Here is a 16321-nt window from a genome sequence, read left to right as displayed (position 1 = left end):
ACAGTGAGCTGTGCCCAGATAGTGATGATATAACTCGGTCCCCAGAAAAGCCAGAAAATTGTGCTGCTTCGAATTATGTTTAATTTCACCTTTTCAAATATCAGTTAGCAGATGTTTCAGCTGGCATCCCTGAAAGTAGACATGAAACATGCAGCTTAAAGTTGCAGCTATGCTAAACATATATAGATGAGTTATTGGACTGTTATTGGACGTTTTCCACAAAGAAAAGGTTTGTTTGTTTTTTATGTAAAACCCAAATTGCAGAAAGTTGGGATGTTCTTTAAATTTGAACAAAATGAAAACTAAAAGACTTTCAGATCACATGAGCCAACATTGTATTCACATCAGAGCATAAATAAATGAGCTCGTTTCAAATTTGATGTTTCCTACAGGTCTCAAAATATTTGGGACAGCAACGTGTTCACCCTGATGTAGCATCTCCTTTCCTTTTCAAAACAGTTTGAAGCACGTCTGGGCCTCGAGGTTATGAGATTCTTGAGTTTTGTTGTTGGAATTTGGTCCCATTCTTACCCGATATAGGTTTCCAGCCACTGAAGAGTTTGTGGTCATTTTTCGTTTAATGATGTGCCAAATGTTCTCTATAGGTGAAAGATCTATACTCCAGGCAGGACAATTCAGCACCCAGGCTCTTCTCCAACTAAGCCATGCTTTTGTAATCGCTGCAGTATGTGGTTTTGCATTGTCCTGCAGAAATACACAAGGCCTTCCCTGAAATAGATGTCATCTGGAGGGGAGCACACGTCGCTCTAAAACCTTTATATACAATATTGGCTCATGTGATTTGAACGTTTTTAAAAAGGCATGTAGAGATGGTCAAGATGACTTGGGAAGAAAGATGATTTAAGTGAATTTGAATGAGGCAGGATTGTTTGTGCCATGTGGGCTGGTCTAAATTTTTCAGAAACTGTTGATCTACTGGGATTTTTCCAACACAAGTATTTTTAGGGTTTACAGAAAAAGGTCTAAAAACTATCCAGTGAGCTGTAAAGGTCAGAGGAGAATGCCCAGACAGCTTTTAGGAGAAGATTATCTCTGAACCCATAACACATCAAACCTTAATGCAGATCTGCAGCAGAAGACCACACCGATGCCACCCCTTCACACAGGCTCACCAAAATTGGACAATAGAAGGTTGGAAAATGTTTGCCAGTCTCAGTTTCTGCTGAAACATTTGAATGGTGCTGTTGTAAACATCCTGACTTGTATCAGCTGGGCAGGCTGTTGGTGGTGCTGGTGTAGTGTTGCAGGGCATATCTTCTTGGTACATTTCGGCACCTCTTAATACCGATTGAGCATTGTTTAAACATGACAGGCTACCTGAGTATTGCTGCTGACCATGTCCATCCCTTCTAACAGTGTACCTATTTTATGATGGTTCCAGCAGAACAATGCATCATCTCACAAATCTCAAATGATTTCAAGCTATTTTTTTTAACATATAGAGTTTATTGTATTCAAATGGCCTCTACAGTCTCCAGATCTCAATAAATAGAGATGCAATGCGCTAATTTCCATCATGCATGTGTAGAAAATAAATCTGCAGTGTGCCCAAAACTTGATTCCCAGGATTTAAACAGCTGTAAATGACACACTGGTTTAAAATCTGTCGAGAATTTGCCAAACGTATCTGTTCTGGTCATTCTGAGCCAGAAGGAAGATTCCTATTACAATGCAAAAAGCTAAAATAAATTTTTTTTTTTAAAAACCGATATAATTATATAACATATATTTTATAATGTTGGTACAGTATTGCACAGTAATAATCATACTTGCAAAGCAGGTCATTTCTTTATTTACATATATGGTCATGCAACACAGAGCACCTGTATAAAAAAGCCCAAAGCCAACTGTACTTCCTCAGGAGGCTGAGGTCTTTTAACATCTGCAGGAAGCTCCTGAGGATGTTTTACCAGTCAGTGGTTGCTGGAGTACTTTTCTATGCTGTGGTGTGCTGGGGGAGCAGCACAGCAAAGAAGGACTCATCCAGGCTGGAGAAACTGATCAGGAAGGCTGGCTCTGTGGTCGGCATGAAGCTGGACACTCTGGTGACAGTGGCAGAGAAAAGGACACTAAAGAAACTGCTGGACATTATGAACAATGCTGGGCATCCTCTGCACACGGCCATTAACAACCAGAAGAGTCTGTTCAGTGACAGGTTGCTTCTCCCCAAGACAAGAACTAACAGACTTAAAAACTCCTTTGTCCCACACGCCATCAAACTGTTTAACTCCTCTCTGGAGGGGAGAGGGAGGGGAGACAGGAGGACAAAGGAGGGGGGAACAACTAAGCTGTAGTGCCTCTTCACCTCACTGTACAATACCTTGTGCAATACTTTTTGTAAATAGTCAACAGTGCAATAGACCTCAATACTTGAAATGTGCAATTCACTTGTATTTTTATTTTTATTCCTATTTATTCTATTTATCCCCTTCGTATATTTTATTTATATTTGTCTCTGTATTTATATATGTGTGTGTATGTGTGTGTGTGTGTGTGTGTATATATATATATATATATAATATTCTGTAACTGTAACTTCTGTCAGTGATGTGCTTTTTGGAAATCGAATTTCCCAGAGGAACCCACCCGAGGGATTAATAAAGTTCTATCTTATCTTAAAACCCCTTCATACCCCCCTCTTGATTGCAATCTATTTACCAATATAATCAAATATATTGCACATAGAAAACACACGGAAACATCTCACTTTTTGGCACAACACCGGTCATGTTCCTTTCCACAAATATTTTTCATAAAAGTAACCTACTGTTTTTGTACCGGCGGCTGTTCAATTATTATTTTGGGACAGCAGGTGGCGGTAGTGCACCACCCAGTTGGACCAGAGTCAGACGAAGAAGCAGCAGCAGCAGAAGACGAAGAAGAAGGTGTCCGTGGTGACAGCACTCAACATGGCGTTCAATTTTGGCGGTGCCACGAGCAACCCAGCAGCAAGTATGGACATTTTTAGTTAATTATGAAATACTTGTAAGAGCTGGTGATGTGTCACATATTTCGTGTCGAAGCTAAAGCTGTGTTAATGCTTGTACATGAGTAATACATAGAAATGGTCGGCTAATGGTTCACCCTCAGTTGTTACGGTGGGTTCGTCTACCGGCTAACGACAGACATCACGTGAAAACAGAGAGCGCTTTTACACTTGAGTCAGTGCAACTAATGAATTGCAGTCGGATTTGTGTTCGCGTGTTTCGGTGCTAAACTGGGCTCCAGTGAGACCTAGCTCTTGTGGCTAACTGTTTTGGATGCCCGTGTGGAAGCTAATACAAGCTTACCCAGTACTTACAGCGCTCTCTCGTTGTTTGTTTGTTTCTAAAAGGCACGTCCGGGTTTTCATTCGGTTCATTTGGAGCCAAAACTACGCCATCGACAACATTTGGCTTCGGCACCCCAGCCACCACAACCACAGCCTCATCCGGATTCGGTAGTAAGTCCAAAGCTTAGACCCAGATTCACTCCTTACGGGGTTTATCCTGTACATGGGGCATTATCATCACGTAACCGCCACCAATGTGATCAAACCCTTCTTCTCGGAGCATAACTGAGCCCACTAGGTTCCCTCAGTCTAGGGCTCAAAGCTTCTGGGTGTTTTTGTTTTGTTTTGTTAGTAAGTTTGTTTTAAATTGAGCATTTCTTCACCTCTTGATGCACTTTCAACATATCTACCAGTTGGTTTCTTGGGTTTAAATCCTTAACATGGGCAATTTGGATGACGGGGCTCAACCAACTAACTAAGCACTCACTATATGGTGCACCTCACAGATACAGATAGCTGCTAATCAGTCCTAAATAACAAACTAATTAAATACTCAAATGTCACTCATAAACCTGAACTGCTTGGATGGGTAGTATCACACAACAAGCCATATTGTTTGTCAAAAAGTGCTCTAATAGGGTGATATGGTACTATAAGGTCATTAAGATAAGATGGGGCCTGATTATTTAAGACCTTGTATGTGAGGAGCAGGATTTTGAATTCAATTCCGGATTTACCAGGAAGCCAATACAGGAGAAATCTGCTCTCTCTTTCTAGTCCCTGTCAGCACTCTTGCTGCAGCATTTTGGATTAGCTGAAGGCTTTTCAGCAAGTTTTACGGACATCCTGATAATAATGAATTGCGGTACTCCAGCCTGGAAGTAATAAATGCATGAACTAGTTTTTCAGCTTCACTCTGAGACAGGATACTTCTAAATGCTCAAAAAGGCACCAACGCTATAAACATTGTCAGGGTGTCCAGTTCGTGATGAGCTTGATAAAGACCACCACCTGAAAGGTATTGGTCGTTAAGCAAGCATTCCTGGAGCTTCCCCAAGAGGTCTGGTTATTTGGATGGTCTTTAGTCATATAGGCCTAGAGACCGGTTGGCAACCATTCAGCAACCAAATGTGCATTTTCTCACTGTTTAGCGAGTAGTTGTTGGCTGTTGTTGCTGTGAAATTGGTGTCAAAAAAAAAGAATGCAGTGCTGCATTGAAGAGCCTCCTTGTGATTGCTAGCAGATTAGTGGTTGCCTAGTTTGCATGGAAGATACACCAGCTGCTCTCCATGCACTAGTAAAACTGTGAAAAGTGTGACACAAACTGTAAACTGAGAGTGTTCACCTTCAGAGTAAAAGTTGTATGTTTTGAAATATATTGGTTGGAATACTGAAGCATAATTTGTAATTTGATGGCTACAGAACTCCGTTTCTGGTTTGTCGCACTTTTTCCAAATTTCACTACGACTCCGCAAGTAGTTGGTGTTTGCAGACAAGTCATCATCTTCCATAAGATGCAATCATAAAGGAGGCTTTTGATGCAGCATTTTCAACCGATTTCACTCAGTGACAGCCAGCTGTCTTTTGTAACCAATCGCCAACCAGGGAATGTGTTGTTTTTTTTTGTTTTTTTTCCCTTGCAACCAGTGGTTGCCACTTAGTTGCCAGCTAGCCTCAAAGCCTGTGTGACTGCTGTATAACTAGGACCTTACTAGTATTCAGCACAGATAGTTGCATACAGTCCAAAACTGTCTGTACTAGGCTGTTAATGTGGTTTTCATAGCTAAAGTTGAGCATTTTATCATGGGAATGTGGGATTCACTCACATCTGGGAACTGCAATTGTGGGGACTTAAGTAAACGGTCCCTTTGTAAAAGAAAATTCCTTCAGGGGTTGCTACATAGAAGATAAAGACCTTCTTCTTGTGCTTGCTGTTAACGTTTTGTTTTACTAACTAATGCAAAATAAAGCCAATAATGTATTATTTTTGTGTGCTTTGCCTCCATTAGCTCTAACAGCCCCTGGTTTTGGGGCAGCCACCACCACCACTGCTGCACCAGCCACAGGCTTTAGCTTTGGCTCCACCAACACTGGTAAGACGCTCATTGTTCAGACTTTTCTTTTAAGACACTTGAAGACTGTTTTTACAATAAATGAGCCTGTGCTAAATCTGGCGTTGTGTCATTTAATTCCATGTCATTCTCTCTTTCTCGCTGCCTGCCTGCTTTGGCTGCAGGATTTGGGGGGCTGGGAGCTGGAAACACCACGGCTGGTGGGTTTAGTTTTGGGGGGTTCGGTTTAAATGCAAACCCGGCAGCAGTCAGCTTTAATGTGGGGTGCTTTGGTACAGCAACCACCACTGGCACAATTTTCAATTTTGGTAATAGCCTGGCTAGCACAGGTAGATGACCTTTGTGAATCAGTACACTCTGTCTGTAAACTTACATTTCTATCCATTGTTTGATATCTGTGTGGATCAAGGATCGTTTTCTCCTCACCTGGTGATTCATTTCATGAACACAATGCATCGCTGTGATTGCATGAAGAGATAAAATGTTGAATTTTTAGTCATTTCATTTGATTGCTGTCAAGAGTCACTACACTTTCACCTTTGTGTAGAGGTAAATCGCTATATTGTAGTGAAATTTTCATTCTCTTCTTATTAATCGTAGCAGTTGTGATTTCATTCTGTCATTCTCTCACCTGTTTTGTTTTTTGTTTTGCTTTTGGGGGGGTTTGTCACCTCATTGAGCACATTTCTTTTCTCTTCTTCTTAGGCGCCTTCGGTGGCTTCGGAACAACGACGACAACTGTTGCTGCACCAGGGGCAACATTTAGCTTTGCTCCCCCCGCAACAGGTTAGTTATAGAGCTGGTTTGAACCCCCACTCTGCTTTATTACAGTTAACATTTCTGTGCAAGCCAGGAAAGGTACATGAAGATAATGCTAGGTTTTTGAAGAACATCTTGCATTTCTGGCCAAATTGCAATGCACTGGAAGAGAAAAAAATGGGCTTTAATTCATTTCACATTTATTGATATAATGCAACTAAAGACCCTACCATAATAGAGATAAAACCCCAATAATCTAAGAGCAAGCACTTGGCGACAGTGAGAAGGAAAAAAAATTAACAGCACAAAATCTCAGGCAAAAGCAGGGCCAGCCATCTGAGCCTAGGTGGTAAACATCACCTAGGCTACTTTTGTGCTTATTTTTGACTCGTGCTGTGTCGCTCTACGTAATGCTTGTTTCAGTGGATTCAAACTTCAAAGTAGGAAGTGTGTCATGAGTGGCAGTAGCTCACTGGAAAAGGATAGAAAATTTCATTCATTTACTTACACCTAAAAACGCTGCCACACTGCAGATAACAATGAAATGTTCACAATTTTATTTATTTAGATTGTTACCACAAATTTATTTGGAACTATTGTATCACTTTTAAGGCTTCCGTTGTAAAATAACAAATGCTAAAACTGCCAAAAGTCCTTTTATTTTCTGCGGTGTCTCTCCAGCAAAGCTGGAAGCATATTTCCCAAACATTGTTTTCTAAACTGGTTTTTCATGAGCACTCGTACTTCCTCAATCATACTTCCTCCCTGTGTTTGCACGTTGTTTTGTTTTAGGAAGCCTGTTTGGTAACATGCAGAACAAAGGGTTTGGATTCCCGACTGGGCTTAGCACAGGGACTGCTGCAGGAACATCGGGATTTGGAACTGGAACTGGACTAGGAGCAACTAGCCTGGGTGGCTTTGGAGGCTTTAATATCCAGCAGACTCAGCAGCAGCAAGGTAAGAACCTCAATTTCCCTGCAAATAGGGGAAAAATACAAATAAAATGGATATCTGTTGAACAGAGTTAAAGCCAACCACAGCTATTCAGACTGATATTCTGTTAGAAACAAATCTTTTACAAAGTTCAAAACTGGTGCCAATACCTTGTTGTTATAATTATGCAACTTTGGGTATCATGAAATTGGAGACATTTCACTAAATTCCACATGATTTTCTGGCATCTTTCTTTTCTAGTAAAATGTTTTTTGAATACATTTGAAGAATAAGATAAAATGAGCTGTGAAATGTTTTACCTCTGGTTCCCGTGGCCAGGAGGCTTGTTCGGTCAGCAGGCGGGTCAGAATCAGTCCACCCAGCTTTACCAGCAGGTCACCGCTCTGTCAGCTCCCACCTTGTTAGGAGATGAGCGTGACTCCATACTTGCCAAATGGAACCAGCTGCAGGCATACTGGGGCACAGGGAAGGGCTACTACAGCAACAACAACCCACCTGTGGAGTTCAATCAGGAGAACCCATTCTGCAGGTTCAAGGTAAAGACAGAAAGCTCAGCACAGTGTGTTTGGTTTGTTTTGAATTTTACATTGTAGTCATGTGTATCTTGTGGTTCCTAGGCGGTGGGGTACAGCTGCATCCCGATGAGTAAGGATGAAGATGGTTTAGTAGTCTTGATTCTTAATAAAAAAGAAGCTGATGTGAGAGCTCAGCAGCAGCAACTGGTCGAGTCCCTCCACAAGATCCTAGGAAGCAACCAGACCCTCACTGTCAATGTAGAGGGTGTCAAAGCCCTGTCGAATGACCAGTAAGTCATAAATATGTGATTATTTTTCTTTTTTTGTTTTTGTTGTAGTAGTAGTAGTAGATCATGTAGAAACACTCTTGTATCTCCTGTCCTTTTTAGAACAGAGGTGATCATTTATTTGGTTGAGCGCTCTCCCAACGGCACCTCCAAGCGAATCCCAGCGAGTACCCTCTTCAACTACCTGGAGCAGGCTAACATAAAGGTCCAGCTCACTCAGATTGGAGTGGTCATGTCAGTGACGCGCACAGAGCTGTCCCCAGCACAGCTCAAACAGCTGCTGCAAAATGCTCCTGCAGGTAAATGTGCTTTGGTGTGTTCTTTTCTTGTGTACAGTGGTCCCTCGTTTATCGCGGGAGTTACGTTCCAAAAATAACCTGCAATAGGTGAAATCCGTGAAGTAGCCAACTTTATTTTTCACAATTATTATAGATGTTTTAAGGCTGTAAAAAGTTTAAACCTTCGTAGAAGAATACGTCCAGTATTATAGAATGAAACCAAAGGCACCCGCGGTTGCCTTTGACGGTGCAAAACGTTTCGTCGACGTTGTTGTTTGTTGGGGAGGAAACTTACAAACATACAGCACAGCACTTCAGAGTCACACTGCTAGCAATCGAAGATTTATGTAAATATGAAAAGCTGAATGCGCTCTGTACTGTACAGGGGAGATGGCACGATATTGATTGACAATGCTCTGCAGCCAATCAGGACGCAGAATATAAAGTGCTGTTTAAAAAAAAAAAAAAAAAACATGCAAAATTGCACACACAAAAAATCCGCAAAACAGCGAGGCCATGAAAGGTGAAACACGTTATAGCGAGAGACCACTGTAATAGAAGAAAGTGTCATTCAAGTTGGTTGTTTTGAATAGTTGCCAATAATGTTTCTTCCTGAACAGGAGTGGATCCTATTATCTGGGAACAGGCCAAGGTGGACAACCCCGATCCAGAGAAGTGAGTTGGTTGTGTTGTTATAAGTTTTTATTATAATTAACGCAAAGTTACCCGAGTTTATAAAAAGCAAGACATCTGGCTAAATAATACAATTTTATTTAACTTAGTTGAACCAATATGGAAAATGACAGATAAACATGAATCGACTCCAAGTGTTCATCAGTCTATAACAAACAGTCTGAATTATTTATCTGTTATGATAAATAATTCAAAACCTAGTCTACTACATGACCCATAGAGGGCGCTAAAGCATAAGCATAAAGTCTGGGCTGACGATAAGATAACTGTTCTATATTGCAAACCATTGAGGGACCAGCAAACACTAATAAACAGCAAGTAAGCAAGCAACATACAAGAATAGAAATAGCACACTAGCATAAACATCCATGACCCCTTTTCACACATTTTTAATAAATTAGTTCATATTAGGAGAAATGTTTTTCTGAAAGCCTGAGTAGGAAAAGCCGAGGCACCAATTCCCCAGATTTGATCTAGTTCCGATAATAAATAGTTTCTAAAGGTTTTTTTGTGAGTTGTTACCGTTAACTACAAGTTCAACAAAAATTCAATAAAAGCTGCTGCTTCATTTTGTGTCCAGGTTGATCCCAGTGCCCATGGTAGGATTTAAGGAGCTGCTCCGCAGGCTGCAGATCCAGGAGCAGATGACTAAACAGCACCAGACCAGAGTGGATGTGAGTGTAGTAGTCACTGTTCCTGCTGTTTGTGGTTTTAATTTTCCAGATTTTTTTTCTTCTTTTTCTTAAAGGATTCAACATGGGTGCAGTGCATGTAAGCACAGGTGTTAGTAATGACATGAAGGTTCAGCTTTAATGTGATTAGAAACACCCGTGTTTACCTGCTATTTCAGGTAGAAATGTTCTGTTAACAACAAAATCAGTTTGGAAGCAAGTATATTTATATTGTAACACTTTGTTACGCTGATCCCAGCACGAGACGCACACAGTTCTCAGTTGCACTTTCAGGGGACGTTTATTTAAACACTGTCCAGATCGCTCAGTTCTGCTTTGGATCTCTCTCCTGCTCAGCCCAGCTCTGCTCCACTGTGCACTCTGTCTGCACTGCTATCCCCAGGCCCCAGCAGCTACTGCAATGGGAGAAAGTGTGATTAGTATGGTGAAAATCAGCTGTGTCGGCCAGCCTCCCTTGGCACGGTCTGCTGATCATTGCTCCACCCCTCCCTGCAGCTGAGCCACAAACCACACCCCACCACACACATATGTATATCATAGGACATTTCAAACTAAACTAGAACATGAGACCTGGTAGCTGTGTGGGTTCTCATCTGCTTTTTTCTACTTTTTAATATTGTCACTTGAGTCCAGTTCTAAGGCTGTTGGTCTTGAACTGTGTGTGTTTCAGCATAATGTTATAAATGTCAAAGTTCTCGTCACTCTGTTAAACGCTGCTTCAAAATGAGTCACAGTATCTGTTGTAGCGAGTGGACCTTTAAGTTGTATAGAGGTATTAGCCACACTGCTTTAATCAGGAAGAGGAAAGAGCAACAGAAACACCTGGATCTTTTTAACCTAAATTTCCTGGCAAAGGCGGTTAGTCAAAGTCACGGCCAAGCACAGGAGAGACGGCTACATAACTCTAAAGAAGTATTACATTTAAGCTACCTTGTGATTTACAGTCAGCTCTAATATCTGTGCAGATTGAGCATCCTTGCCAGATCAGGTTTGGCATTTTTCTCTGTTGTCCATGGCCCCTGCATTCAAATAATAAATTAATTTTGCTCCAGGTGAAACTTTTTCCAAGTCTTTTTGCATTCGGGCATGAAATTTTGGATGTGTGAAGACCTCTAATATCAAACATATGCTTGTTATCAGTTTTAAAAAAGCATAAAGTACTTGCAATCAAAGGAATTCTGGAAATGTCACAAAGGTTCATCCTCACTGTTTTCAACCATGCATGTGTGGACTTGCAGATTATCTCCAATGACATCAGTGAACTGCAAAAGAACCAAGCAACCACAGTGGCAAAGATCGCCCAGTACAAGAGGAAGTTGATGGATCTATCTCACCGAGTGCTGCAGGTTGCTGTCTCACTTTTTTTTTTTTTTTTTAAATAAGCCATTCAGACATCCCTACATCTCTGTTAAACTTAGAGTAACTGTAGGAGCTCAAAATTCACTGTTTACATAAATAAAAATAATGTGTGGGAATTGAAAAGTAGAACTGTTTTGCATGAAATAAACTGTCATATCTGAATGACATCAGTCTAGAGCTTTCCCTTCACTACTTTATAAGTTTTCTTTTTCCCTTCCATATTTATCTCTCCTCCTTTGTTTCCCTTGGAAGGTGTTGATCAAACAGGAGATCCAGCGAAAAAGTGGCTACGCTATCCAAGTGGACGAGGAGCACCTCAGAGTGCAGCTGGATACCATTCAGTCTGAACTCAATGCCCCCACACAGTTCAAGGCAAGTGTGTTGAAACTGTGGCTGCACAGTGCTATGTTCTTTCAAACAATTAGAGTCGCTATGAAATATTTTTGTAATCAGGTATTCTATCAATTCTCCATTGACTAATTGAGTAATCGCATAAATACGTTTGCCTTAATGAGGAAATAGAAATTATTCAAAAAGGGGGGGGGGGGAGATGGGCACCATCAGCAGGGAAATAACCTGGTGCCTGTCCATGAAGAGCTCTCAAAGAATCTTAAATTGCACTCTGAAATAAACTGGAAGCCAGTGTAGCTGCATCAAGATTGGAGTCGCATGTGAAAACTTGGAGGATTTCGTCAGAAGCCTGGCAACAGCATTTTGAACAATTTGCAACCGTTCTAGGGAGGTTTTGCTAAGACGTGTGTGTGTATAGTGCATTGCTGTATTCCAATCGTGACGAAACAAAAGCATGAATAATCATTTCGAGTTTGGGACATGACACAATGGAGCTTCGTTTGTTAGCTTAGTTTCTCTTAGCTGAGTGCTACAAAGAAACAATGCGAAGACTTTTCATTGAGGATATTTTTGTAATAGTTTTTCGAGTTACTTGATGAATCATTGCAGCCCTAAAATGAATGAACAGTTCGTACAGTTCTTAGCAGCTATTAGACGTCAAACGTGTGTTTGTTTTTTACAGTATTTGTTCTGTCTTTGTCTTACAGGGTCGGTTAAATGAATTAATGTCCCAAATCCGGATGCAGAACCACTTTGGAGCTGTGAGATCAGAAGAGCGCTACAGTGTGGACGCAGACCTCCTCAGAGAAATCAGACAGGTGAGTCGGAACTTTAGCACCTCTGACCTGCAGTTGTTGTGCAGGCATTCACAACATGTGTTCAGTGATTTCTGAAAGTCGGCCCAGGACTTAAAAAACACTAAGAAGGAGAACATTAAAGTAACATTTGAGTCTTCCGATACTAAGTTGCAAAAAGCTGAAAGATTATCATGATGTTAACATCCAGTCAGGGTTCTCACCCAGCTTCCTTCACGCGGGTAATCTCTGAGGTGCTGACAGTGAACGACAGAAGTAATCACTCTTGCACAGGTGCATTTTCCTTATTGCAAATAAGTGTAACATTGTAAAAACATTAGCTTCAAGGTCGGTCTCAGAGCTTCTGTGTTGTTTACTGGTGGCTCTAATCTGAGGAAGACTGCTCTAAACTTGTGGATGAAGGCGGAGACAGCTGAATGTTTAAGTCGTCTTCTCCCGGTAACTGAAACACTGTCTCCTTTTCTCTCTCTTTCAGCACTTAAAACAACAGCAGGAAGGTTTAAGTCATTTGATCAGTGTCATCAAAGATGACTTGGAAGACATCAAACTTATAGAGCACGGGCTGAGCGACAGCGGACACATGAGAGGAGGCATCCTCAGCTGAGTCTGCCCCACCAACCCGCACATGCTCAGACACACAATCCTCCCAAAAAAATGGTGCATCAGCCATTTAATTTAGAGGTAATCTGCACTGTAGTTCCCTGATAACCCCAGTGATATCTGAACCTGTCTGCTCAGATGATCATTTTGACTAGAATGTGCCTTTAAGTCCCCACATGGACAGGTTTATCATTTGCCCCACTTTCTGTACCAGGTAAACACTGACTGGTTAATCTGTGCTTTCTCAACTGACACAGCCCTAATGGAAAAGACTCAACAAAGTCTAATAATAGCTGGGATCCCTTATGTCAAATCAGATTATAATTATAAGACTACAAATGTGACTGGCATGTAAACAAGTTGTGTATGTCACCAGTGAAGACATTGTAAATACATGTTTGTTTTTCTTTTTTATCCTCCTAGAATGTTAATAAATTTCATTTGTTGAAAAAAGCACAGTGACCTTGCATCTCTTGCACACATACTTTAAACAATGGCTAATTTCCCCAATAATCTATTCCTGTGTGGGAAAATGTATTCCTGTAAGTCCACCTATTTTGTGATCTGAGCATTTTCATTGTTTTGGTGCAAATATAGAAACACCCGACGGTCCTTCTTTAGCTCTTCAGGCCAGCCCTTTCCAACATCTCATCAAAGCAGGGCTTGAGTTGATAGGATTTATGTCTCGGATTCACATCCCGGTGGAGATGAAAGACTGATTGGCAGTTGAACTTATTAGGCAGCTTTCATGCAGATTACATCCCCTCATCTAACTTCTACTTCAGTACCTGGCAAAGAGCTAAACATCTGAATTCTCCAGACCCGGCAGCCTTTGCCTCCTTACTTTCGTCTTATTGTAAATATTTAATACCCATTATTTGTTATTATCTGTTCATCTGCCTGTAAATATTTGGGGGAAAAGTCCACATAGACTACGTTGCCAAAACTATGTGAGCTACCTACACATTACACATAACAGCCACAGGAGCTTTTTATGATATCCCATTCTAAATGGAGTTCCCCACCATTGCAGCTATGAAAACCATTCCCATTCTTCTGGGAATTCTTTTTGCAAGATTTTCACCCAGAAGAACATTTGAGGCCGGACACTGAGGGCTTGGATTGCAGTCTCCATTCTACTTTCTCCCAAAGGTGTTCAGTGGGGTTGAAGTCAAAGATCTATGTGGACAAGTCAAATTCTTTCATATCTAATTTTTTTTTTTTTTTTTTTTTGTGTGTGTCCCGTTTGGATCTTTAGCCATCAGAATTGTTGTCTTAAGGCCAAGAAAGATGCCAAGCGGATTTATTTTACCAAGTGGATCATCATGGCCTTGCCATATTGGTCCATTTGATTGACCTTTATTATAATTGTGAATTTATTTTATTTTCAGTTGCTACAAACGGGACAGACATGACTGGGGGATAGGACAGGGAGAAAGAATGAAAGAAAGAGAGGGAGAGAAAGAAAACCAAAGGGGAGAAGAGACGGTGAGAAGGGGGGGAAGAAAGAGAAAAAAAAAAAAAAAACACCTGGGTCACCTGTATGGAGAAAAAAAACAGAAGAGAAAGCAAACAACAAAGAGCAACATATTAAAAAAAAAACAGCACCATCACAATAAACTAGCTAGCAGTAGATATCAGTAGATACTAAATAATAAACGATATTGTGCAGCACGCAAGATAGACAGCGCACAATGTGCTTTGAGGCAGCAGCCAAGAAAGCTGTAGTCTGCGTCTGTGAATACCCGTGTGTACACCTGTGTGCATACCTGTGTGGATCAGCATGCTTGCATTCCAAAGGTTCCTTCATGTAATGATCTGTTAGAGGGTGTGGGGGGGCCACAGCCCCGTCCTCCAGGGCATGAAGCAGGTATGGAGGAGATCAAGACTCCAGACATCCAGAGGCCCCCAGAACACAAGAGACCAAGGAAGACCAACAGAGGGGCAGCCGCGCCACTGTCCCAGAAAGAGCTGAGGAGAGTCCCAGATGAGGGGTCGCGGAGCAGAAGCCAGGGGGGGTTGCAGTGACGCGCCCGTGAGCTCCGCCGGCAGCCAGCTGTGCCAGAGTGACCGAGCCCCAGGCCGAGAGGCCGGGGGCACCCCACCTCCGAAGTGGCCCGAGCGAGCCCCAGGCCCCAGGCCCCGATAAGCGGCCGCCAAGGAGTGAGCAGGTGTGTACCTGGACGCCCACCCCCAGACACAAAGAACCACCAACACACCGATACCTGAGGGAGTCCGCCACTGGCAGGGGAAGTGGTGGTGGGTGGAGATAGGCCTCCAAACCTTGGAGGGCCTGAGATGTCCCCAGAGAGGTGGCGTCTGATACCCAACCTGACATATAGACACAGACATACAGGCACACACAGACACAAACATCCATTCCCCCCCTCATGCCCTCATATGCACTTACTCCACACTCACCCAACGTGGAGACAGACATAGAGAGGCGCTGTACACACGATCACACTCCCCAAGCGTACTCTACAAACCGGATCTAGGTACCCTTGCCCCTGGAGGGGGGAACTGCACCCAGACCCAGGTGGTGTTACCCTTTTCCCTGCGGTGGGGAGAGGCAGACCGCCCCGACTCCGTAGCAGCAGGGAGGCCCCACACTCCAGACCGCAGTCGGACGGCCAACTCCTCCTAGCCCCCCCACACCAGCAGGCCGCAGAGAATTTCATATCTAATTTATCAAACCAGGCCTTTATGGACCTTATTTTGTGCACTGAAGCATAGTCATACCCAAGTCATTCCATGGCTAAGCAGCTGCGAGCTAGTCTTACACTCCAAGAAGTAGCATACAGCTTTTATACTGATGTTAATCCAAGAGGAGATTTGAAATTGTGCAGTTATTGAGTCCATAGAGTGATGGTAGCATTTACACTTGTAGCAATGAGACTGAATTCAGGTGTTTGTTTGTTTTTAAAGATTAAGAGGTGCAATTAAGCAGCTTTCATGCAGGTTACATCCCCACATCTAACTTCTACTTTAGTAACCTGGCAAAGAGCCTGCGTCTGTATGGTGTATCACAGCTATTATCACTAACAGAAACTGAGGTCAAGAAAATCATGACACAAGCTGTGAGCTGCATCTGCAGTATGCCCTCCTACATCCACTCATGCAGCTCACTATGGAACCACGAAAGACATCATACTGTATCTATTTTCCATTAACACTTTATAATACAGACTAAAGGCACAATTCCCCAATGATTAAATGGTGTTTCAGTGTATTTTATTTGAAATTGCAATTAAAATGTATTTACCTACAAATACTTAAATGTATGTACACTAGAAAAAGGGAGTAATAACTAATGTTTTTATTAGTAACAAACAATTATATTGTACAGTACATTGTGAAGTACATTTAATTATGGGGAAATTGTTTTTTTTAATCAGTTGGTAGTAAAATACATTGAAATTAAACTTAACTACAGGGGAGTCACGCCCTTATTCACCAGCTGTATTAAAAAGTGTTACCATTTTTCCCTCTCCTGTAGTCTCGAGGAACTGTGAATAAACTACGATGTGTATCTGTAACAGTATCTGCTCCAAAGATGTTAATAGTGCACTGAGTACAAATAGACAAGCCAGTATTGCACCTGTTTGATGTTTTTATTCACCAACTAAACAGGTGAACTTTCAGTTAGATAAA

The 16321-nt window shown here is 41.8% G+C and overlaps 1 protein-coding gene across 2 annotated transcripts; it reads left to right on the top strand.

Moving 5' to 3' along the window:
- The first annotated feature begins 2903 nt into the window (after positions 1–2903).
- On the top strand, positions 2904–13081 carry nup54 (nucleoporin 54). 2 transcript variants are annotated; one of them, XM_085358366.1, is made up of 14 exons: positions 2904–2973; positions 3356–3463; positions 5302–5385; positions 6070–6150; positions 6916–7080; positions 7396–7613; positions 7695–7882; positions 7982–8178; positions 8778–8832; positions 9431–9524; positions 10781–10888; positions 11154–11273; positions 11960–12070; positions 12543–13081. In XM_085358366.1, the coding sequence occupies exons 1-14, from the start codon at positions 2931–2933 to the stop codon at positions 12669–12671; spliced, it is 1701 nt and encodes a 566-aa protein (XP_085214492.1). In that variant the 5' UTR covers positions 2904–2930; the 3' UTR covers positions 12672–13081. The 2 variants fall into 2 exon arrangements, with proteins under 2 accessions (XP_085214492.1, XP_085214493.1); XM_085358367.1 differs by lacking the exon at positions 3356–3463.
- Positions 13082–16321: the final 3240 nt, after the last annotated feature.

The sequence above is a fragment of the Diplotaxodon limnothrissa genome, linkage group LG7 (genome assembly GCF_057381915.1).
Source record: "Diplotaxodon limnothrissa isolate DT_005_m linkage group LG7, D_limnothrissa_male_GT1.1, whole genome shotgun sequence".
Lineage (NCBI taxonomy): Eukaryota > Metazoa > Chordata > Actinopteri > Cichliformes > Cichlidae > Diplotaxodon > Diplotaxodon limnothrissa.
This window is presented reverse-complemented; position numbering and strand designations above follow the sequence as displayed.